We start from the raw sequence: 25946 nt of genomic DNA, 5'->3' as shown, positions 1-25946 counted from the left end.
TAGGGAGGCTTAGTAGAGTGAAGAATTTCCCCTGTGAGCAATTGTATAAATAGATGTTTATTATAATGCTGAAGTTCATTGTCTCTTCATTACATTTCTTATACAGTTTACAATGAGTTTCCTATCCATTGCCTAGTTATCACAACTTTTGTGAATAGGTGTGACAAGTGCCAGAGGCAGCAGTTCACAAGTCAGAGCAAACAAAGCAAAGTTTGCTGTCTATTGGAAGGTAAGAAGTCTGGTAAGAGGCCTGGCGTTCTGTCATGGCCGTGACAAAGCAGAACCCTGGTGTCTTCCAGTGTTAGGAATTACAAATGAGTTTATAGATAGCAGCATCTCAAAGCCTTCACAACATTCCTTAGCTAAGAAACTCTTGTAAAAGAAAGTGAGTACAGGAAAAAGCAGAAACTCTGGGTAAAGTTTGTCTAAAATGATAGTAGAGTCAACTAGTGTCTTACTGTCCTTGGTAGCTTTGCTTTAACCCAAATCTGACATAACTGCTCATGTGGGAAAAAAAAAGAGAGAAACATCAAAGCACGGCATCAAATCTTGAAAGATACCCTTCAGGCTTAGGGCTTAAGGTTCCCTTGGGACAATACCAATTTACACCTTCCATCTTGGTGTAATTCATTCTTACCGCCTCTCTCACTTTCAAAAGTGTCCTAGCACAACCCACCAAAGGTCACTCGGTTTTCATACTCAGTCCTGTGAGACTGATTGAAGACAATAAATAACAATGCGGCACACGGAGAACTCATATATGATCTCACCTCCAGAAAACACCCATTTGTGTTCCTCATTTACTTAAGATCTGAGAGCAGCTGCTGGAAGGGACTGCTCAAAGGGACTATGTACTACATTTCCATCCTTCGCAGAAATACAACGACATTGTCCGAGTGAGCCATCCTCAGAACTCTTTTCTGATTCATTCTTCAGAATTTTCATAATTCATAACTACTCTATTTTTATCATCACAAAGATTATCCCAGTGCCTTGGATAGGGTCAATTGTTGCTGCAGTATTTTGCTCATGTCACAAATGTATTTTTCCTAGAACAGGCAAAGAAAACAGTAGTTGAGTTGAATGTCACAAAACAGCATCGCTTACTCCACAGCATGAAGACCAGTTGTCTGGTACTCAGACCGCTGGAGGATGAAGGCAGCACTGCAGGCTCTCTGTAACTGCTCACTCTACTCTAAAGCACCAGTTATTCAAATTGAAGCTATGTATCACAGTAAGTGATTACTTCCGTTTCTGTTTAATTATTTTATGTTTAGATTTATACTTTTAAAAATATTTTCTGGACATGAACATATTCTAACACACATATACCAAAGTTGGTGCACCCAGCTTCTCTCTGAGAGAGCTGGAACTTGGCTCCAAATCCAAGTTTGACTTGATTCCCTGTGAGCTCTGTGGATTCCATGTCATCTGTTTGTTCCTTGCCTGCCTCTAGTGGGTTAGGAGTCTTTACTGCCTTTCAATTCCTCACCAAACGTTCATGCAAAGGATCTCATGGTCTGTCCTTGCCCTAATCATCACTGGTTGAATGATTACTGTCACTGCCTTCACTGTCACTGTCACTGTCACTGTCACTTGCATTGTTGCTGTTATCAGACTTGCTATCATTCTCATCACTGCTTTCAGATGTGCTGTCCTTGCTGTCACCACTGTCACTACTGCTGTCATCACTGTCGCTGCTGTCACTGCTGTCATCACTGTCACTGTTGTCACTGCTGTCATCACTGTCACTGCTGTCATCACTGTCACTGCTGTCATCACTGTCACTACTGTCACTGCTGTCATCACTGTCACTGCTGTCACTGCTGCTGTCACTGCTGTCACTACTGTCGCTACTGTCCTTGCTGTCACTGCTGCTGTTGCTACTGTCACTGCTGCTGTCACTACTGTCACTGCTGCTGTCACTGCTGTCATCACTGTCACTGCTGTCACTGCTGTCACTGTCGCTGCTGTCACTGCTGTCACTACTGTCACTACTGTCCTTGCTGTCACTGCTGCTGTCACTGCTGTCACTGCTGTCACTGCTGCTGTCACTGCTGTCACCGCTATCACTGCTGCTGTCACTGCTGCTGTCACTGCTGTCATTGCTGTCACTGCTGCTGTCACTGCTGTCACTGCTGCTGTCACTGCTGTCACCGCTGTCACTGCTGCTGTCACTGCTGCTGTCACTGCTGTCACTGCTGTCACTGCTGCTGTCACTGCTGTCACTGCTGTCACTGCTCTCACTGCTGCTGTCACTGCTGTCACTGCTGTCACTGCTGCTGTCACTGCTGTCACTGCTGTCACTGCTGCTGTCACTGCTGTCACTGCTGCTGTCACTGCTGTCACTGCTGCTGTCACTGCTGTCACTGCTGCTGTCACTGCTGCTGTCACTGCTGCTGTCACTGCTGCTGTCACTGCTGCTGTCACTGCTGTCACTGCTGCTGTCACTGCTGCTGTCACTGCTGTCACTGCTGTCACTGCTGCTGTCACTGCTGTCACTGCTGCTGTCACTGCTGTCACTGCTGTCACTGCTGCTGTAACTGCTGTCACTGCTGCTGTCACTGCTGTCATTGCTGTCACTGCTGCTGTCACTGCTGCTGTCACTGCTGTCACTGCTGCTGTCACTGCTGTCATTGCTGTCACTGCTGCTGTCACTGCTGTCATTGCTGTCACTGCTGCTGTCACTGCTGCTGTCACTGCTGTCACTGCTGCTGTCACTGTTGTCATTGCTGTCACTGCTGCTGTCACTGCTGTCACTGCTTCCTGATTTGCTCTCACTGTCACTGGTGTTGTCATGGTCACTGCTTTCTGAGTCATCCTTGTCATCACTCTCGCTGCTATCATCACCATCACTGTCACTGTCATTGGCATCAGATGTGTCATCACTCCTGTCATCATCTCCCCCATTTGAGTCACTGCCGTTGCCATTGTCGCTTGATTCATCAGAGTTGTAAGAGGCATCTCCTTGGCCGCCGTTCTCATCTTCACTTTCTGAGTTAGCATCGTCACTTCCGTTAGACTCGTCACTGCTGTTGGGATCATCTCCCTGCATGGACTCATCGTCAAAATCGTAACTGTCGTGCACATCACTGTTGCTGCCACTACCTGTCTTGCTGTGTCCGGTTTTGCGGTGGGCTTCTGTCGTCTCTACAGGCCCTTGAGGCTTGCCAGGCTCCGCTTGCTTTGGGCTATTTCTTTTGTCCGTTTCCATTCCCTGGTGTCCATTGTTGTCTTTATTTTCACCGAGTTTCCCAGATTCTTTGGTAATATTACTTCTGTTGCCTGTGCTGGGACCTTCGGTTTCTATTCCCTATGGAACAATATAGAGACAAATAGATAACCAGTGAATATTTGCTGTAAAGTTCCATTGCCGGAGAAGAGCTGTCTGGGGAAATGGCCTTCAGACCAGGACTTTGGCTGCCACAGCAATGGTGATTTGTACAAATGTGCTTATCTCATACTTGAAAGTGCTGAGTATCAGGGTCCAGGCACTTGGATTAAACAGGTGCACAAAAATGAAAGTGTCACAGTGGAACTCCTTATTTTGTGTAATGAATGTGACACTACTAAAATGTATTACACAAACATGACTGAATCATGTTTTAAAAATTGTTCTACACTAAGTCTGTTAAGGACTCCGGCTTTCTCATTAAAATCCACAATGTTGGTAAAATACTACCCAGACACTTAGTGTGACACTTTTTTATGTTAGTTTTGGGTTTGATTTGTACTTGTCTAGGTTTGTTGTTGTTTTGCACGGCTGTCAGAGTGTGGAGAGGGGAATGTGAACTGCTAAGGAAAGGAATCAGTTTCAAAACTAACCTGGCCCTGGCTCTTCCCCAGAGGACATGCTTTTGACTGGCAGGGGATTCCACCTTCTGTATCTCTGTTGTCTTTGTGATTGAGCTTCTGGTTTTCCTGTATTGCTTGGCCGCCATTGCCTTCTTCAATACCATTGTTCTCTTCGCTGCTGGAGGTGTTGTCTCCATCACATCCATTTGGGGAGCCATCTCTTTCTTTAGAGTCATTGTCTTCACCACTGACTGAACTCTGACCTCTGTTATCATCTCTCCCCTGATGAGACTGGTCCTCCTGGCCCTTCCTATCATCGTGGCCCCCCTTTCCGTCTCCTGCTTCTGGACCCTCATGATCACCGGAGCCCATGTCCTCATCCCCATTTTCCCCATCCCCACTGGAACTCCCATCAGCATTATCCAAAGCAGCATCTTTCGCAGTGCTTGGTGTCACCTCAACCCTCCTGTTCCCACTTCCCTCCCCTTCTCTCTGAGATGTCGTTTCGTGAGTAGCAGCCCCATCCCCATGCATTCCAGCTGTACTATTCTTGCTCGTAGCTACTTGAGGTCCATTTCCCTGGCCAAGGGTGGCATCTGCACTCTGGCTGGCATTACCAGTGTCCCCAGGTTTTGTGTTCTGATTGACAGGTCCATTTACGTTACTCTCCTTCGCTGCTCCTGCATTTTCAGTGATGCTTACTTGGCCCCTGATGTCATTTGCTGTGTTGTTCTCTCCTTTTGCGTGGATCTCATCGTGACCATATATTTCTAAGTGCTTGTTTTTGTAATCAGTCTTCCCCTGTTCATTTGCTAAAAGGGGCTGTGTAGAAGGATTTGTCCCTCCTACACCTATTGACTCAGAGCCGTTCCCTTCTCTTTCGTAACTGTCCTTGGTATACACTTGTCTTCCTATTTCACTCCTGTTTGGGGGGTCACTGCTGTCTTTAGTGGTGTTATTGATATATAACTCATTCTGAAAAAGAGACACAATTCAAAATCATTGTGGGTATCATTTTCAAATAACGCCAACTGAAAGAGAAAATAGGCGGAAATTTTAGAGAAGATCATAGAGTGTAGAAGTGGTTTGAAAGTGGAAAACGAAAGGAGTATTTTTTTTTACCTGTGCTGGAGTTCCTGAGTGTACTAGAAAAGGTGCATTCACAGATTTTTCAATGGTATGTCTTTCTGATGGTGTGATTTGAGGAACCTGTTAAGGTAAAACCATCGATATTACACAGGTTCTTGTTTTATGAAGAAGGAAAGATAAAACACAAAGATCAGAGCCTAATCTGACATGTAGAGAAGAAAAGCAGCCCATTATGGTGCCTATATGGAATTTCAAGCTGAGCAAAATGAGGATTTTTATAACGTCATCAGTTAGTATTACAAGCCCACTTACCTCACATGTATAAAGACAAGGCTAATCCTTGTTCTGTTAAACCACTCCTGGCAGTGGCCTGTACAGGACCCATCCCAAGTTAAATGTCAGACCAAAACCATAAAACAACAGTGAGTGTGGGCTGCTGGGGAAGCAATATCAAGTAATTGCTACGTAAGCCCTGCAAGAGTGACCTTGAAGTGCTCGCAAAAGCTTTCACCTAGAGAAACACCACCACATCTGGTGATGTGAAACCATAAGAAAATGCTAGACATGCAGGCTGGCTAATACAATTACAAGTGGGCTGACTTCCTTAATGTTCCTGTGTTTGCACATATTCATGTGCTCCAGATTTTCTGCAATGAACAAATAAATAGTACCCATGGAACACTGATTTGATCACACATTGAAAAATCGGAACTTTAACTCCTGTTCTCGCTTCAGTTTTTCCCAAACAGTATAAACTGTGTTGACACTGAAATGAAATTCCCATGGAATGAAGGAGAGGCAGACAGAGCCTCCACAACTTCTGGGCATTGAATTAATATGAATAAACTTATAAAAGTATGTCATCCTCTGATAAGATATGTTTCAACGGGAAGAAAGGGAGTATGATTTGGTTCGCATGTTTGCCTTGCATTGAGATCCCAAATGATATCACATAACAGTTTTAATGCAAATCTAAGTGTTTAGACTCAACTTCTCTGCAAAACCTTAAGGAAATATGTACACTTCAACGCTGGGTTAAAAGATAGAGCAAAGTGAGAAGACTCGGTTAGGAAGATGAACTTACCGGAATGGCCCACGCAGCTGCCCAAATGCAAATATATATAACTATCTTCATTTTCTTTATGGATAATAATCAGTGTCTGTTTAAGACAAGAATGCCACAAAATTATTGATAAAGTGCAAGATGAGAAGTGCAGGTGCTGGTTGTTTGAGTCTTTGCATTTGCCCTTTCCTAGGGCAAAGGGAGAGCACTAACGTGAGAAGGCTTCCCAGGTTCCAGAATAAACCTGCTGTGCTTGTGGAGACATGTTTGGGGACTCAGCATGCTCAACACTGTCATGGCTTCTGACATTTTCTGCCCGTGGGGGCAACAGCCACAGAGGTACGGAGGACTCGGCTGTGGCTTTGGCCCTGAGCTGCTATCCATGAGGGTAACAGCTGTCTTCCCCGGGATTAGCTTTTACCAAGAGCGAACTTAAAAGATGAAGTACTTGTAATTCCTCACCTGACTACAGAGTTGGGCTGTAAACACTGTAAGAGGAAGAAATCCATGAGCTGAAGGAGCTTGGGCGAGGAGAAAGAACGCAGGGTTTGGTTTCAAACTCCCTGAATTCAGATTCTTCCCCTGCTATCTGCCTCCTGAGCTTGAGAACTTGAAATAGCTTTACTGGGCTTTTGTTTCATCACTCTGGAGTAATAACAATGTGCTTCAGAATATCCCAAGGGCTGGCAGAAGAGTCATCCTGAACTTCCTAAAGCATCTTTAGCTCAGACAGCGGGCAGCTTCTGCAAGCTCGCTGGCAACGCCATACTGTTTGGAAGTTGCCTGGCTGCCCCTATGTTCCTCTTCATTGCCGTAGGCTCCTGGAGCCCAGGAGAGCGTCTTGCTTATCATTGCAAGAACCCCCCGCAGATGCTGCTAGCGAAGAAGTATTTATGGGTACAAACAGCACCCAGCACCTCCCCAGGCACTTTGTTATAGTCTCCCACTCAGTGAGGGGACTTCTAAGAGCAAAATCTTTTACCCCTCTTATAATGCAAATTCACCATGAGTCATATGCACACTTTTCATACATTGGAATAGAGATTATAAAAATTCAAAAAAATCTATGTGAATCAAAAATTTAGGCTCATATTTTCCTAAAACTTAATTTCTTTGTGTTGTGATATTGTCACGATAAAAAGGATTGTTTTCTCCTATTTTGTGACCTTGCACAAGATTTAAAGATTATAATCTTGCATGTCATAAAACGGCCTTGATTAAATTCAAGGTTAGTAGTGAACTAGAATAGAACGTCAATGAGTGTGTATTAAAAATTGTTGGTCCTGCTTCACAAGAGCGAGAACACAGTTCTGGGGCCTCTGCACAAAGGTGCTGGGCAGAGCTGGAGTTCATTCAGTTATTCTACAGACTGAAATGAGACTAAGGTGCTTTGAGATGGAGCTGGAGAGGTGGGGGGGGGGGTGGCAAGTCCAAACCCAGTTATTGCCTCTGCAGAAGCCATCTATCTCCATGGTGACTTGGGGACCCCTGGTCCAGGAAAGGCACCTGTAATGAAGTTCATCAATATACCCATCTCATTTCTAAATGGAAGTCTGGCCATCTACAGCTACCTGCCCCCTCTCTCGCCTTTTCACTCCTGCACTGTGAGCACTGTGGTTCCTGATACTTGCACCTGCTGGCAAGGCAGGCTAAAGACCCAAGGGACAAGGCCAATTCATTAGAATTGAGGAGCTTCTTTTAAGTTGTTTATTGTCACATTAAATGAGACGCAGTGACTAGCAAGTTAGTGTAACTATGTCAATAAGAAGATGGGGGGGGGGGCGATGGGGAGCAAGGGCCTTGTTGGAATGGCTGAGGTAGACTTTTCACACCTGAGTTATCTTCACAGCAGTGTGACAACATGCTGCAGACCTGAGATATCTCAAGCCTGATCAAATCCCAGCATGCAGAGAGAAGCTGGGCGTGAAGTCCCACCCCTAGCCGTGGAACAATTGATGGGTGCTGGGAGAGAAAATAAAAGTGATTTTTCCCTAAAAGTGTAGGCCCATGCACCAATGGAAAGTACACATCTGAGAATATTTGGCTAGCATAGACTGGTCCTGCTTGTTTTTTTTTTTTTTAATTTGTTTGCTTACAGAAAGGGCACAAGTTGGTGTGTAAAGAAGAGAGGAGGCTCTGGGCAGAGTTGGGGAGGGGTGAATATGGTCAAAACAAATGCCACAAATTTCTCAAGGAGCTAATAAGAACCTTTTTAAAGATATTTAAAACATGAGTTATCTAATTTCTTATCAAAACCATTCAAAGTGGCCACACCATTTTCAAATTTCCACCTCGACCTTTGCCAACTTGTAGCAACACGTATTTGTTTTCCTAAACCTATCATCATGAAATTTAAAGCATAAAAATCAGTTTGACAGAAATAAGAGGGTATTCTGCATAGAATTGTTTGAAAGTCTGGTTTGAGAATCTTCGTGTCAAATGCCAGGTAATTACTTTCTCAGGTCTTCTGTGGATTTCCAGTCAAGATATTAAATTTAAGCTGTGACTCATTGACGTGGCCCAGTCAGCAAACATCTGAAGACTGATATTGACCATACATATACTGAGCCCTGGAGAAAGCACAACCCTTCTTTCTATAGATCTGTAACTGTGCACACCAGCTAGGCAGGCCTTGAGGCAGCAAACAGTAGTTAAATCAAATTCCAAATCCAGCTTTCCTCTCAGGAAGAGTTGGTGTTTGGATGTGACCATCATCCCTGTCCCAAAGAGGAAGACAGTATGTGATCCTTTTGGGTTAAATTTCATCACTCCTTACATTCCAATGAGGAGACTGAAAAAAGGCCTTTGACTCCATTTAAAGCTCTCAAACATATTTTTCCTGAACCAAAAAATAGCAATGCTAGAGCTATAGCAAAAGATAAATGAAACATTCCAGTTGTTGATTTTTAAGATTACTACAGTGAGAATATTTGTTTCATCTTAGGTTTTTCTGATAAGCAAGAGTATCTCAACAAACATTGGGGGCAAATATAAGTTCCACTCTTCAGGGGTTCGCTATTTTATCAGATGGGTTCATCATTCCTCCCCACGGAACCCACTATCTTTCCATAAATATCCTAGACTTGAAGGGTTAAGAGGTAGAAAGATTTACCCCAAGTTGCTCTCATCCCTGAGGCCGAAAAAACGCTTCCCACAGGAGGCAATTGGCTCCTACAAAGGGGGTTTCTGTCTTACCTTGAAAGACTTCAAGGGGACTTTGAAAATCCAGGTTCCCTTATCTCTCTTTCCAGGCTGAGAGTGGACACTGTCCCAGACTTTTGCATGACAATTTTGTACCTGCCGAAATTTAAATTCAATTTGATGATGTTTCCACCAATCACTGTTTAGGATCCCTGGAGTGGGGGTTTAAAGTGTCACTGTGCCTATGAAGCCCATAATAATGCCCGGCTCCCTGGAGTGCTGGTGTGTGTTTGTTTGCTGAACCACTTGGTTCCAAAAGGACTTACTTTCACTTAATTAAATAGCTCCTGGAAGACTGTTTTGCATCTTAAATATAGATAATCAGTGTGATATATCTGAAAAGAGCCACTTAGGCTCTGTCACCCTGCATTTCTCATCCTGCCAAGGTTGGCAATCTAAGAAAACTCTAGGTTTCTCTAGTAAATACGACTGGCTATTTAGGACCCTATCATTCCTGAGGTAGGTATTAAAGTCGATGCGCTATAATTCAAGCGGCTGTCCTCACGCATGCAACAGTCTTGCCATTGCCTAAGGGATCTTTAAAAAAAATCTATAAACAGTAACTCCAGGAAACCTTTATGACCTAATCTAAACAGTGATATAAAGGTTTTTAATCTATTAATTTAGTATTCAAGTGAAATTTTTTAAATAGCTGTTCAAAAAGGTGAAACATTGTAAGGTATCTATACACAAGTGCAAGCATGCATACCACATAGCAGACTCTGCCCCTGCTCCATTGTTTGTGTAAATTACGAAGTACAAAATAGAAAAACAGTCTATACTTCTCGAAAAGAAAAAGGATGTGCCTGAACTCATCCTTCCTAGAGCCCTGGATGCACATGGTAATCCCTGAACCATTTCTCTAGTTTGTGAGTTCCACATTAGGCAACTTCTGTCTTTCTGTATACTAGCTTAGGAATGTGCCTGTGTTTTTAAGTTCTACTATTGAGGAGTGTAAAACACATAACATCAGAAATACCATATCACTATCTAACAACAGTATCTCCAGAATTATATACAAAGAGAAATAAGTGTGTGGGTGTATGTGTGTGCGCAGTGTGGGGTGGGGGGGGTGTGAGTGTGTAGGGTGTGTGTGGTATGTGTCTGGTGTGTCTGTGCATAGGTAAAGTCTATTGAGCAAATGGGAGATGAAGGAAGGAGAGTTTCCTACCACTTTTTTGTCTCCCCCCCCCCCCCCCAGCACCTTAAAGGACCCAGTCACATTTAAAAGTGCCCAACTCACTGCCTGGAACAGCACTTTTTCTCACCTAGACTCCAGGAGAAGGTACTGAACTGAGCTGCCTTCCTGTTCCTAACTTGAATTATAGCTGTCAAATTCTATTTGCCATGTAATATGATGTAATTATGGAAAGGATACGTATTTACAGGTACCACTCAGACTCAAAAGAAAGTGGAGTTGTTGAAGGTGCACACACTGCACCTTAGAGACATAGTGACAGAAAATAGGTCAGAAGTTGTGTGGTATAAAGTATAGTGGGGAGGAAAAGAATTATAAGAACCACAAGAGATACTTTTTCATTCTCTTCATTTTGCTGATGCCTTTGTGTGTGTGTGTGTGTGTGTGTGTGTGTGCACGCGTGTTGTGATGCATCATCTTATACACTTTGCTGTGTTCATTTATACTTCAATAAAGTTATTAGAGGAAAAAGACTACCCTGTTTGTCCAAGATCCATCCCATTTCAAATCTTATAAATTGAAGAGTCAAAATTAAGGTTTTAGAAAGGATTGCTAAGGAGAAATATAAATCCTAATTTTAAAATAAACTTTCTTCCACAGCATTAGTGGTCCTCATCCCTCCATTTGCTGATCTGAATAGAAAAACAGACTGGCCTGCCCTAGCCAGGAAGAATGTCTCACCAGACAGCCTGGAACTTGAAGAGTCAGCATCAGCTCCTTACCAGCTCTCTAACCTGCCATCCATTTGCAGATCTGGGGCTTCCCAAATCAACAACGAAGGCTGGTGGTGCCTTAAATAAGCCTATGTATAGTATACACACACTCCCAAACACAGAGAGAGAGAGAGAGAGAGAGAGAGAGAGAGAGAGAGAGAGAGAGAGAGATTATTAATGGCTTTGTTTCTCAGGAAAACATGGATTAACATAGCCCACACACCAGTCTTTTGCTTGTCCTAAATTTTATTAGGGTCCCTCATGGGTAGCCCTGAACACGTGATGTTCTTTGCACATCCAGTGAAGCGTAGCGCATCTTGCTTCTGTATCACACTCAGGAATGTAGTCAAATGCTGCTTGTGACATGGAGTCTCTCTGGGTAGGACATGGCCTGGAAAACCAGCTTTGCTCAGTACAGAGGAACTTGGAGCAGCTCTGTGACAGAAAGGTATGAATCATTGCTCAGATGCTCCCTGAGGTGCTCCAGTTTTTGATAGGAATGGACAAAGTCTGTGACAACAACAGAAGAAATAGGGTAAAATATATCACTGCCAAGTCTATTGTTAATGTACCCCACTGCTTACAAAAGGAAGAGTTTCCAACTTGAGATGGCGATGATTACAGGACTAGGCTTGTCTTGTAGAACTGTTCAGCTCTTGGAAGATCTATCTTTCATCTTCATGTTGCTCATACTGGAGACCATCGTATGTTGGGAGACAAAGGAGTCACAGTGACAACAAATCTCTGATTGGTGGGTACATTTTAAAGTCACTGATCAAGCAGTGACAAACAGTCATGGAGAGCAGTAAAGCAAGCAATGCTGTGAAGTGTGACATTATGTACTTCAGCAAACCAAATTCGAGGGGCTTGGAGTTGTTGACTTTGTACAGATTTCTGGTCATTGTTAATGCTAATATTGGGAGCTGGTTTTCATTGATGCATATTCAGTAGACAGAAGAGTTGGCTTGGACACTGCAAATGAAATACATACTGTGACTGCCAAGGAGTTTCTAAATGAATTCTGCAAATCAAGTAACTGCAAGGAGGACCAAGTTGTTCAGGAAATGGAACTAAAGTGATAGTTACATAACTCAGTATTTGTAGTTTATTTCATGAAAACAATTGTTTAAATTTGAAAGTGTCTCAGGAACTACTTTTACTTTGGTGTTTGTAATCACAGGCAATTAGAAGCTACCCATGTTTACCTAGGCATTCTGTATTCTTATTTGCTGTACTTGGTGGTTGAGACACAAGGCTGCTTTTAGGTGATCGTTGAGTAATTTTCTCTACAGAAATGACACTGACACATCTAAAGAGAGTCAGCGGTCCTGCACTCAAGTGTTAGCATCATTTGACCTTGTCTGAGCAGCTACTCTAGATTGTAGTGGAACTCTCTTGAGACTGGTTATACCACACTTTGCAAACCATCTTTTAGCCAGCAAACACATGGCCAAAAATTATACTAAGCTTCATAAAGGACAAAGGACAAATTCACCTTGTCTTTGCTCCTAAAGAAAGTTCATTTGGAGCCGGGCGGTGGTGGCGCACGCCTTTAATCCCAGCACTCGGGAGGCAGAGGCAGGCGGATCTTTGTGCGTTCGAGGCCAGGCTGGACCGATAGCCTCCGAAACAATACAGAGAAACCCTGTCTCGTAAAAACCAAAAAAAAAAAAAAAAAAAAAAAAAAGAAAGTTCATCTGGGTCTCATCATTGGCATTTCTTCACCACACACATATAATCTCCATGGTTATAGAAATTGAACCCAGTGTCTTATGTTCACACTCTGCCATGGAGCTGAACCTCCAGCGGCTCCCTGCCATTTATACTAATTATCTATTATTGACAGACTTTACATAGTTTACAGGATTTCTTCTTCCAGTAAATGTTACTGTGTACAAAAGCCACAAATACTTCTGCTTTTAACAATGACAACATCTCAATCTCCAACATGTTTGATAGGAAAGACATTAGAAGAAAATAACTTCATATTCTAGCCAATTTTCAACTGGCATTAACAAGGCATGTGATCTAAACACAAACATGAAGTTGGATCTGATGTAACAGTTAGAAAACTTATTTTAATCCTTTTTCCAGAACCAGGAAAGGAGATTTTATTATCAGCCTCACACACACAAAGAAAAACATTAATATACAATGGATTTTTAATGAAGAAAATTGCTTTTAAAACTAGGATAAATATAGAAACAACTACAACAGTGTCTTTCCAACTTCCTCTAAAAACAGCATAAGCCCAGGGTAGACAGGGGATGTAGCTCAACTTGGACTCAGGCTTGGGATCAAGAGGGAATACATAAATCTCCTGGGAAGGGGAAATAAAATGGATATTGAGTGTCGGCTGAGGAGATGGATGGGAACAAGAACAGGAGGGATCAGGCAGGGGGGATGGAGGGAGAGAGTACTGACAGAAATTACTGTAGTTTGGGGGCATTTTGGGGATGAAGTGGAAACCTAGTGTGATGGAAACTCCAGGAGTCTACAAGGATGACCCTAACTAAGACTCTTAGCAATAAGGGATGCAGAACTTGAACCTGCCATCTCCTGTAACCAAGTAAGACTTCCAGTGGAAGGACTAGGACACGAACCCAGCCATAAAACCTTCAACCTATAATTTGTTCTTCCTGCAAGATGTGCTTGGGTAAAGGTGGAACAGACTGATCCAAATTGAGACCCATGACACGAGAGTGAGTGAGCCAGAGGGCCAGGACCCAGAGGCTAGATAGCCCAGGGAGCTGAGATAGAACCAAACACAACTGCAAAAAAAAAAAAAAACAAAGTCAATGAAATGATTCCTAATGATATTCTGCTATACTCATAGATTGGTGCCTATTGCAACTGTCATCAGAGGCTTCACACAGAAACTAACAGAAACAGGGACAGACCCACAGCCAAACAATAGGCGGAGTTCAGGAAATCCTGTGGAAGAGGGGGAGGAAGGATTGTAGGACTCAGATGGTTCAAGGACACCACAAGAAACACAAAGATCAACTAACCTGGGCTCATAGGAACTCAAAGAGTTTGAATTGGTAACCAAGGAGCCTGCATGGGACTGACCTAGACCCTCTGCATATATGTGACAGTTGTGTAGCATGGTCCTCTTGTGGGACTCCTAACAGTGGGAACATGGTCTGTCTCTGACTGTTTTGCCTGCATTTTTCCCCCTCAATATATGTTTTTATTTAAATTGGAAACATGAATGCTTCACATGTCAATCCCAGCTCCCTCTCCCACCTCCTCCCTTGTCTCTCCACCAGTGCCCTTCCAGCCCCCCACCCAGTCCCCACATCATTCCCCAGAGAGGGTGAGGCCCTCCTTGGGGAAATCTACATTTCATCCAGGGCAGGACCTAGGCCCTTCCTCATGTTTCAGGCTGAGAGAGCATCCCTCTATTTGGAATGGGCTCCCAAAGATCATTCATACACCATTCTACTACTCAAGGCCCCAGTGATTTCTGAGGCCTCCTCCCTGGCACTACATTTGTAGAGTCTGGATCAGTCCCCTGTTGGACTCTCAGCCGTAAGTCTGGGATTCAAGAGCTCCCCCTTATCGGGTTAGCTGACTTTGTGGGTTTCATCATCATGGTCTTGACCCCTTTGCTCATCACTCCTCCATCTCTGTCACTAGGTTCCAGGAGTTCAGTTCAGTGTTTAGCTGTGGGTATCTGTCTCTGCTTACATCAGTCCCTAGATGAAGGTTCTAGGATGGCATATAGGGTAATCATCAACCTTATCATCAAGGAGGGGCTATTAGTGTAGTCTCTCCACTATTGCTTAGTTTGTCGGTTGGTGTTATCCTTGTAGATCTCTAGAGATCTCACTAGTGTCATCTTTTGGATATATGCCTAAGAGTGGAGTTGCTGGGTCTTGTGGTAGGTTTATTCCCATTTTTCTGATGAATCTCCATACTGATTTCCAAAGTGGCGGTACTAGTTGGCACTCCCACCAGCAATGGAGGAGTGTTCCCATTTCACCACATCCTCTCCAGCATAAACTGTCGTTGGTGTTTTTTATTTTCACCATTCTGACAGGAGTAAGATGATATCTCAGAGTTGTTTTGACTTTCATTTGCCTAATGGCTAGTGATTTTTGTTGAGCACTTTCTTAAGTGTCTCTCAGCCATTTTATACTCCTCTATTGAGAATTCAGTCCCCCACTTTTTAATTGGATCCTTTGGTGTTTTGGAGACTTGCTTCTTGAGTTCTTTGAAAATTTTGGAGATCAATCTTCTGTCAGATGTGGGGTTAGTGAATATCCTTTCCCAATCTGTGGGATGCCTTTTTGTCTTGCTGACTGTGTCCTTTGCCTTATAGAAGCTTCTCAGTTTCAGGCAGTCCCATTTATTAATTGTCTATCTCAGTGTTTGTGCTACTAGTGTTATGTTCAGGAAGCAGTCTCCTGTACCAATTCATTCAAGGATACCTCCCACTTTCTCTTCTAAGAGGTTCAGGGTGGCTGGATTTATGTTGAGGTCTTTGATCCATTTAAACTTAAGTTTTGTGCATGGCGATAGACATGGATCTATCTGCAGTCTTCTACATGCCAATATCCAGTTATGCCAGCACCATTTGTTGAAGATGCCATCTTTTTTTCCATTGTATAATTTTAGCTTCTTTGTCAAAAACCAGGTGTTCATAAGTTTTTGGATTAATCTCAGGGCTTCCAAATCGATTCCATTGGTCTACCTGTCCATTTTTGTGCCTATATCAAGCTGTTTTCAGGACTACAGCTCTATAATAGAGCTTGAAGTCAAGGATGGTGATGCCTCCAGACATTGCTTTGTTGAGCAGGGTTGTCTTGGCTATCCTGTTTTTTTTATTTGTTTTTCCATATAAAGTTGAGAATTGTTCTTTCAAGGTCTGTGAAGAATTGTGCTGGGATTTTGATGGGGATTGCATTGAGTCTGTAGATTGCTTTTGGCAGGATTGCCATTTTTACTATGTTGATCCTACCTATGCAAGAGCATGGGAGATCTTTCCATTTCCTGGTGTCTTTCTTTCTTTAAAAACTCAAAGTTCTTGCAATACAGGTCTTTCACTTGTTTGGTTAGCATTAGCCCCAGGTATTTTATGTTGTTTGTGGCAATTGTAAAGAGTGATGTTTCTCTGATTTCTTTCTCAGCCCTTTTATCATCTGTATATAGTAGGGCTACTAATTTTCTTGAGTTGATCTTGTATCCTGCCACGTTGCTGAAGGTGTTTATCAGGTGCAAGAGTTCCCTGGTAGAGTTTTTTGGGGTCACTTATGTAAACTATCATATCATCTGCAAATAATGAAAGTTTTGCCTCTTCCTTTCCAATTTATATTCCCTTTATCTCCTTTTGTTGTCTTATTGCTCTAGCTAGAACTTACAGTACAATATTGAAGAGATATGGGGAGAGGAGACAGCCTTGCCTTGTTCCTGATCTTAGAGGAATTGCCTTGAGTTTCTCTCCATTCAGTTTGATGTTGGCTGTTGGTTTGCTGTATATAGCTTTTATGATGTTCAGGTATGTACCTGTTATCCTGGATCTCTCCAAGACCTTTATCATGAAGGGGTGTTGGATTTTTTCAAAGGCTTTTGCAGCATCTAGTGACATGAGCATGTGTTTTTTGTTTCTCAGTTTGTTTATATGGTGGATTACATTGATGGATTTTTGTGTGGTGAACCATCCCTGCATCCCTGGAATGAAGCCTACTTAATCGTGGTGGATGAGGTTTCTGATGTGTTCTTGGATCCGATTTGCCATTATTTTATTTAGTATTTTTGCATCAATGTTCATGAGGAATATTGGTCTGAAGTTCTCTTTCTTAGCTGTGTGTTTGTGTGGCTTGGCTATCTATATTATTGAAGCCTCGTAAAAAGAGTTTGGCAAAGACCCTTCTATTGCATGGAATATTTTGAGGAGACTTGGTATAAGCTGTTCTTTGAATTTCTGGTAAAATTCTGTACTGAAGCCATCTGGCCCTGGGCTTTTTATGGTTGGGAGACTTTTGATGACTGCTTTTATTTCCTTAGGTGTTACAGGACTATTTAGATTGCTTATCTGTTCTTGATTTAATTTTGGTAAGTGATATTTATCCAGAAATTTGTCCATTTTCTTTAAATTTTCAAATTTTGTAGAGTAAAGCTTTTCAAAATATGACCTGATGATTCTCTGGATTTCCTCAGTGTCTATTGTTATGTCTCCCTTTTCATTTCTGATTTTATTAATTTGCATGTTCATACTCTGCCTTTTGGTAAGTTTGGATAAAGGTTTGTCTATCTTGTTGATTTCTCACAAAACCAACTCTTTGTTACATTGATTCTTTGTATCATTTTCCTAGTTTCTACTTTATTGATTTCAGCCGTCAATTTAATTATTTCTTGGCGTCTGCTCCTCTGGGGTGAGTTTGCTTCTTTTTGTTCTAGAGCTTTCAGATGTGCTGTTAATTCTCTAGTGTGACTGTTTTCCAGTTTCTTCATGTGAGCACTTAGTGTTATGCACTTTCCTCTTAGCACTGCTTTCAAAGTGTCCCATAAGTTTGGGTATGTTGTGTCTTCATTCTCATTGAATTCTAAGAAGTCTTTAATTTCTTTTCTTATTTCGTCTTTGATTCAGGAATGGTGCAATAGTGCATTATTCAATTTCCATGAGTTTTCAGGGTTTCTGCGCTTTCTGTTATTGTTGAATTCTAACTTTAAGGCATGATGATCTGATAAGAGACACAGAGTTAGTTTCTGTTATTGTTGAATTCTAACTTTAAGGCATGATGGTCTGATAAGATACACAGAGTTATTCCAATTTTTTTGTACCTGTTGAGGTTTGCTATGTTGCTGAGTATGTGGTCAATTTTTGAGAAGGTTCCATGTGGAGCTGAGAAGAAGGTATATTCTTTTGTGTTTGGATGGAGTGTTCTATAGATGTCTGTTAAACCCAACTGGGTCATAACTTCTATTAGATCCTTCGTATCCTTATTAAGTTTCTGTCTTGTGGTCCTGTCTAGTGGTGAAAGTAGGATGTTGAAGTCTCCCACTACAAGTGTGTGAGGTTTTATATGTGCTTTAAGTTTTAGTAATGTTTCTTTTATGAACATGGATGGCTTTGTATTTGGGGCATAGATGTTCAGAATTGAGACTTCATCTTGGTTGATTTCTCCTGTGATGAGTATGAAGTGACCTCCTTAATCTCTTTTGATTGATTTTAGTTTAAAGTCTAATTTGTTAGATATTAGGATTGCTACCCCAGCTTGCTTCTTGGGTCCATTTGATTGGAAAATCTTTTCCCAACCCTTTACTCTGAAATAACATCTGTCTTTGAAGCTGAGGTGTGTTTCTTGAATGCAGCAGAAGGATGGATTCTGTCTTCGAATCCATCCTGCTAGCCTGTGTCTTTTTATGGGCGAGTTAAGAACATTAATATTGAGGGAAATTAATGACCATTGATAGCTCATTCTTGTTTGCTTTGCAATGGTCGGTGGTGGTGGAATTGTATGTATTTCCACCACTTTTTCTTTTGCCTGTTGGTAAAGTGGGATTATCTAGTGCCTATGTTTTTCTGGTGGTAGTTAACATCCTTGGGTTGGAGTTTTCCTTCCAGAATTTTCTGTTGGGCTGGGTTAGTGGATATGTATTGTTTAAATCTGATTTTGTCACGAAATATCTTGTGTTCTCCATCTATATTAATTGAAATCTTCGCTGGGTGTAGCAGTCTTGGCTGGCATCCATGGAATCTTAATGTTGGTAGAATATCTATCCAGGACTTTCTGGCTTTCATAGTTTCCATGGAAAAGTCAGGTGTAATTCTGATATGTTTGCCTTTATATGTAACTTGGCCTTTTTCTCTAGCTGCTCTTAATATTTTTTCTTTATTTTGTATGTTTGGGATCTTGATTATTATGTGTCGAGGGGATTTTTGGGGGGTCCACTCTATTTGGTCTTCTGTAAGCTTCTTGTACCTTCATTGGCATGTCTTTCTTTAGGTTGGGAAAGTTTTCTTCTATGATTTTGTTAAATATGTTTTCTGCCCCTTCACCTTCACCTTCACCTTCTTCGATACCTATTATTCTTAAATTTGGTCTTTTCATGGTGTCCCATATTTCCTGGATATTTTGTGTTGGGGATTTATTGGACTTAAAATTTTCTTTGGTCAATGAATCTAATTCTCCTAGTGTATATTCAACACCTGAGATTCTCTCTTCCATTTCTTGTATTCTGTTGGTTACGCTTGTATCTGTAGTACCTGACTGTTTTCCCAGCTTTTCTATTTCCAGCATTCCTTCAGACTGTGTTTTTTTATTGTTTCTATTTCAGATTTCAGCCTTTGCACTGTTTGAATTGTTTCTTGCAATTTTTGTTTTGTCTTTTGCACCATTTCTTACAATTTTTGAATTGTTTTTTCTTCCACCTCTTTAAGGGATTTTCTCATATCCTCTTTGAGGGCCTCTATCATTTCCATGAAGTTATTTTATGTGATTCTCTTCTAGTTCATTTGTGTTGGGGTGTTCCAGTCTTGTTGGTGTAGTGTCTCTGCTTTTGAGACTCCAGTCTTCCTACTGGGTTCCCTCATTCAGCCTCAGTATGAGGTGAGGTACTTGATATGCCATCTTTGTTTGATATCCCTGGGAGACCTGCCCTTTTCTGAAGGGAAACAGAGGAGGAGTGGACTGGGGGGTAAAAGGGAGGTGACAGGAGGGACTTGGAGGAAAGGAGGGAGGGGAAACTGCTGTTAGGGTGTAGTATATGAGAATATATTTTTTTAAATCACAAGCCTGGGGTGGGCTGGGGAAAAGCTCAGTTGGTACAGTACTTTCCCAGCATTCACCAAAATCACAGCCGCAATAAGAAATGAGTCCTGCTCCACAATCTGATACTGCATATATATAGACATGCTGCCTACGCATTTATATGCCACCCCCAACATCATAACCATAATGCTTTGCACACTTACTTTTCAATGAAACCTTTGGGTATAGGTCATGGTTTTACCATTGATCAAGAACATACTTATGAACAGAACGGACATTGACTTACCCCAAACTGATGATCCCGACACAAGAGGAAGACTTCATCCTTGTTTCAGATCTCCTGCATGAATGCTCCCCTTAGCCAATTGAGCTACTTCTCCACACGATCCATTAGAGTACTAGATAGGACTTAGCTTTGCGGTTGGGGACCACTGTCCCTTTGTTGTGTCTGCTCTGTACCACTTTTCAAGTATGTGGGTATGTAGGTGTGGATGTTTGACTGATTTGATGAGTTGACTGTCTAAAAGGGTACACACACAGAGCTGGAGTATTGACCACAGACTCAAAACATAAGAAGTTTATGATGAACCTTACAGAGAAGTGTGTGTATTACATAAGATCCATTCGGGCATGAACGAGTTACAGAGCTGCTGGTGTGAGTTCAGTGTTGATGGACCATCGCACATGTTAAACAAAGATACATGTAAACAACTATACATTTTGATTGGTTAATGAAAAATGTCACAAGCAGAGATGAACATGAACCTAACTGTACTGTCTCTGGGTGCAATGATTCAGTGCCCAATGACCTTTGTAGAACATAGTCATTTCAGCAATAGGAAAAAACTGTGGGTATTTGTGCATCAGAGATAATATTTGTGAGATGAGTATTATTAGCCTTGCCGTGTTTACTTGGACAGTGCCTGTGTCGTCTGTTTAATTCTGGTCATGATGTTTTCACCTCCTAATACTGGTCTTGTGGCCCATGAATAGGTCGTAGGTCATGGCAGGCAGTTGGGAAACAGTGAAATAGTCTACTCCACTCCATAGTACATAGAATAGAAATCAGGCTGCCTCTTAGTGGCAGAATGAGATGGCATCTTGCCTTGCCAGTGAACTTGTGGTAGTGGTTACATCCTTTGGGTGTGGTTTCAGGTGCAGCCAGTGACCCATTATAAGGTAGAGAAGGGGCTGGCTCTCACTCTCTTGGGTCGTGGAGAGCATCAGAAGGGCAGAGATTGCATCTTCCAGAGCACGAAGACCAAGGGGATTATTTACTCTTATCTGTGTAAGTGTTTCCCTAATAAAAACCTAAGTATCATTTATCTTGGGTCTGGTGGACTCATTTAAACCTGGCCTTCAGCAGACAAAATGAGAACTAGTTGCTTATGGGGAGGACAGTTCAATGATTCCCTTCTTAAGAAATTGTAAGAATGGCCACCACAAATTCTTAAGTTTTCATCATTCTTCATCCTTTTAGTTGCATTCTGTTTTCCCATTGAGTGTATAGTGGTTGTGCACATATGAATCATTTAAATAATGAATGTTTTTTTCTCTTTCTGACATTTGAGTTTGTAACCTAGAAATTAAAAATGCTGATTTGCAATTAAGTTTGAGTCAACAAAGCCAGAAACATTTTTATATTTAAAATATAAATAAAATATATTATAAAAATAAAGGTAGTTATTCCTCACATGTTAAATAAGACAGATTTTTTAAACCATTTCAGCACATATCAGATGTAGGATGTTCTCATTGGCTATTGGTTTAGAGAGTCAATGGCTTGACTGCCAATATTTCTCCTGTTAAATTTTTGGTTACAGCTGGCATTAAGTAACAATTCGTCTCTCCTACTATAGTAAATGAAAACTTTGCATCACAATAATAGTATAACATTGTATTATGGACAGAGAATAGACTTTGTAATCAAAATAAATAACCCCTCGATTTTCAGTGGTTCAGCACAGTCTTATTGTTACTCATGCCACAATTCAATACAAGCCAAGTAGCTCTCCTCTAGGCAGTGACTCAAACACCCAGCTGTTTCCATCTTGTTCCACCGTCTTCAAGCTTCTGGGCCACCTGCCAGAAGATGGAGAGAGGAAGACACAGCCCAGGAAAGACAATAATAGGGATTTTAGCAGTCAGCCCAGGACGACCAGTTTTGTCACATCCAATTGATCTGAACCTAGTTGAGGATCAACCCAACTCCAGAGGACGTCAAGAAACAAGAAGGAGTCTTCAGTATGAGAGAACGCTGTTCTCTATCATTGACTCTTCATATTGTATAGTCTTTCTTTTTCAAGACAGAGTTTCCACTATGTGCCCCAAGCTGGCCCAGAAATCAGTACATATCCCAGGCTGGCCCAGTCATCTCATGATTCTCTTGCTTCAGCTTCCTGAGTATGGACATAGACCTGTGGACCAGAATACAGGTTACTTTTCCATATACATTATAATACCAACAGTTAGCATTTTTATAATATGACTTACTTGAATTCAAACCACTCTAGTTAAATGTGCTAAAATATAACTACATGGGCAAGGTGTGGTATCAAATACCTGTAATATCAGCACTCAAGAGGTTGAAGTAGGAAGACCACGAGTTCAAGACCAGCCTGTCGACATATTAAGTAAATTGATCCTGATGTCCAGGAAATTTCATTTTGAAATGATTCCTAGGTGATTTGTATGTGCACTAACTTTAAGAATAGCTACTCAACAAGAAAGGCACTAACTTTAAGAATAGTTACTCAACAAGAAAGGAAGTACTTCCCCCTGGGAAGCTGAGTTATCTTGTGAGTACACAATAAACTCAGATCTGAGACACAAACTCAATCATCTTTTGAAAGGAGAAAAGCAAAGACAAAATTCTACAATTTAAAGTTGTCGTAATTTGGGCTACAATAGAGGATGACAGAACCAAGATGACCAAATCCTAAAGCAGAAGAAAGCAGGCAGCCTTGACTTAGACACTGAAACTCTGTGTGTGCCTGTGTATGTGAGAGAGAGACAGACAGACAGACATGCAGACAGACAGAGACAGAGACAGACAGACAGAGAGAGTCAGAGACAAAGAAAGTGAATTTCATCTCTTCCTTTGTTTCTTCATACCACTTCCTTTGTTCTCATATTCTCTAATCCCCAAACCCTTCTAAGAACCTACAGAACAAAAGCCACCTACATGCCAGTCAAAGCTTTAGTTGAATGTAAAATGGTACAATATCAGTGACATCATGAGGGCTGCTCTGAGGATTCAATAAGCTAATACATATGACACAGTTAACCTAAAAAGCTAAGTCAGTGCCACCAATGATCAGAAGTTGTCACTAACAGACCTGGGATGACTGAGCTTGATAATTAATACTACCGTGGGCCAGGAACTTGAAGTACTTATATACCACCACCCAAGGAAGATTGTGGATAGGTGACACAGATGGTCCTGATGGGAACATCATGACATCCACCAGGAAATGAGTTGAGAATGGCAGGCCACCCAAGCTCACTCTGTCTGGTGGAGCAATGCCAGGATAAACAATACAGAGCTCAACTCCACCTCTTCTCCCACACAGCACACCCACTCAGAGAAGGTTTGTAGGCCAAATGCAAATCAGTGGATCACATATCTACATTTGCCTCTTATAGACATGGCCTTGGAGTCCCCTCCAACAGCAAACCACCCATCAACTCAGAAAATGACAGTGTTCAATTTGAAGGGTCTATCTGGCCACTCCTGGGGATGTGGTCAGGAAGCAAAAGGGGAAGAAGAAGAGGAGGAAGGGGACCTTGAATGACTTAAGGCCATGGGAGAAATCAGGTTACAGTCTTCTGTTTGCACCATTATAAATTTAAATAAGGAAAGCTAACCAGGACAGCGTTTCCTTTAATTTGGCATGCAAGGTCTTGGCAGAACAAAGAGGAGGACTTTTGGACAGCACTGAAAAGAAAGTCTCCTCAAAAGCATTACCAGAAGAAACAAAGCGAAGGGGAAAATAACATCCTGAGGTATTTCAAACTGAGTCACAAGCCATGAATAAATGATCAGATCAATTTTAGTGGATTTCTCAGAATAGACTGGAGCAGGAGGGATGATCTCCCTAGGAAGGGGAAATAGAATAGATAGCTATGGATCAACTAGGGGGAGCGACTGGCACAGGAGAATCAAAAGGGAGGGAGAGAAAAGAGGGGGATAAGGGAGAGAATGCATGGAGGGATAGCCGAAACCAATGGCCATTTTGAGGGGTTATTTGGAAACCTAATACAGTAGAAGTTTCCTAGATATATACATATATGAAGTTTATCTAAATGAAATTGTCAAATAATGGGGAAACAGAGCCCCAACTGGACATGTCTTATCACCAAATGAACCTTCCAGTGCTGGAAATGGATTAAATCAAATCGAGTTGTTGGCCAAAGGGGTCCCATGGGAAACCACAAACAACCCAAGCTATTGCCAAGGCTATTGGCTGCTCTCCACAAACTGATGGCAAGATCCTATTGCTGAAGACAACACCCACACAACTCAGTGAACACAGAGAAGTCGTTTGGGATGATGCCTAAGTGGAATCTTCACCCTTACAAACTAGTGTTCACCGCACTGAAGGCACTCTGTGTGACACAAAGGAGAGATAAACACCGGCGCAGCTACAGACCCCTCTATCTGTAGCAGCGGGCTGCCTACAGGATATGCTGGTACAATAGTGTCACAAGGACTGTGGGAGTAACCCAGCACTGTCTGGTTTGACTTAAGGCCCACTCAACAAAATGGAACCCATACCCAATATTGCTTGGGTGACCAAGAACCAAGAGTAGATAGCCCATGGACCTAGGGGAAACCAACTATTTCTATTATGCTAAAGGAACAGCTAATTAAATGACTCCGAATGACATTCTGCTATGTTCATAGATCCATGCATTGCTCAGCTGTCATCAGAGACTCTTCCTCCTGAAGTAGATGGGAACAAATAAGCAACCCAAAGCCAGGCAATGTACAGAGAGTGAGAGATTTTGAAACACTCAACTCTAAATGTGATGACTCCATCAAATTTATGCCCTCCGGTGTCAGGGAACTCTGCAGAAGAGGAGGTAAAAAGAGTGTAAGAGCCAGAGGGAGTGGAGGACATCAAGGAAGCGAGGCCCTGTAAACACAACAGAGCTGGCACACACGCGAACTCACGGAGACTGAGGCAGCGTGTACAGGGCCTGCAGGGGTCTGCACCAGATGGGGCCCCAGAGATGAAAGAAGTGGACACATGCCCCCATCCCTAACCCAGAAGCCATCTTCAGTTGATGACGACTGCCGATGAAAAATTAGTTCTCCCTAAGGGCATCTCACTGGGGAATTGAGCTGCTCTCAAGGGCAGGTCCCAAGCCCAGCAATCAAAGACCAACACAAAACAAACTCAATGGCATTTTTGGAGGTTCCTTGTCTCATAATGTAGTCTCAGGGTATTTATTTTACCTTACAGGTTCTTTGAGTATATATTACAACTTCTAGTTTTACGCTTCTAGAGGATAGATAGATAGATAGATAGATAGATAGATAGATAGATAGATAGATAGATAGATATAGATATATAATTTTAAAATTTAAATTAGAAACAAGGTTGTGTCATATGTCAATTCCAGGTCTCTCTCTGTTTCCCTCCCCTCCTCCAGTGCCCTCCCACCAACCCCCCCAATATCCCCTCTTTTCCCCAGGGAGGGTGAGGCCCTCCATGGGGAGTGTCCACAGTCTGTCATTTCATCCAGGGCAGGGCCTAGACCCTCCCCCAAGAGTTCAGGGTGAGAGTGCATCTCTCATTGTTGGATGGGAGTCCAAAGTCCATTTGTATACCCAGGATAAATACTGATCTACTACCCAAGGCTCAATAGATTACCTAGGCCTCCTCACTGACACCCACATTCAGGGGTCTTCATCAGTCCCATGCTGGATTCCCAGGCATCAGTCTGGAATTCAAGAGCTAACCCTTGTCAGGTCAGCTGTTTCTGGGGGTTAAACCAGCCCAGTCTTAATCCCTTTGGTCATCAGTCCTCCCTCTCTGTTAATGGATTTCTTGAGTTCAGCTCAGTGCTTAGCCGTGGGAGTCTGCCTCTGCTTCCATCAGCCACTGAATGAAGTTTCTGTTTCCCAGACTCTCTGGCCATGGGATTGTAGGCTGGCACTC

The 25946-nt window shown here is 42.2% G+C and overlaps 1 protein-coding gene across 1 annotated transcript; it reads right to left on the bottom strand.

Moving 5' to 3' along the window:
• Positions 1-1531: 1531 nt before the first annotated feature.
• Positions 1532-6019, bottom strand: LOC121132736 (dentin sialophosphoprotein). Its single transcript, XM_040746618.1, has 4 exons — positions 5969-6019; positions 4918-5004; positions 3826-4770; positions 1532-3313 (listed from the first exon to the last, which is right to left on the bottom strand). Exons 1-4 carry the CDS (start codon positions 6017-6019, stop codon positions 1532-1534), a joined length of 2865 nt encoding a protein of 954 aa, XP_040602552.1.
• Positions 6020-25946: the final 19927 nt, after the last annotated feature.

This window comes from Mesocricetus auratus, unplaced genomic scaffold (assembly GCF_017639785.1).
Source record: "Mesocricetus auratus isolate SY011 unplaced genomic scaffold, BCM_Maur_2.0 Super-Scaffold_100006, whole genome shotgun sequence".
Lineage (NCBI taxonomy): Eukaryota > Metazoa > Chordata > Mammalia > Rodentia > Cricetidae > Mesocricetus > Mesocricetus auratus.
The sequence above is the reverse complement of the archived record's forward strand: the minus strand, read 5'-3'. Positions and strand labels throughout refer to the sequence as shown.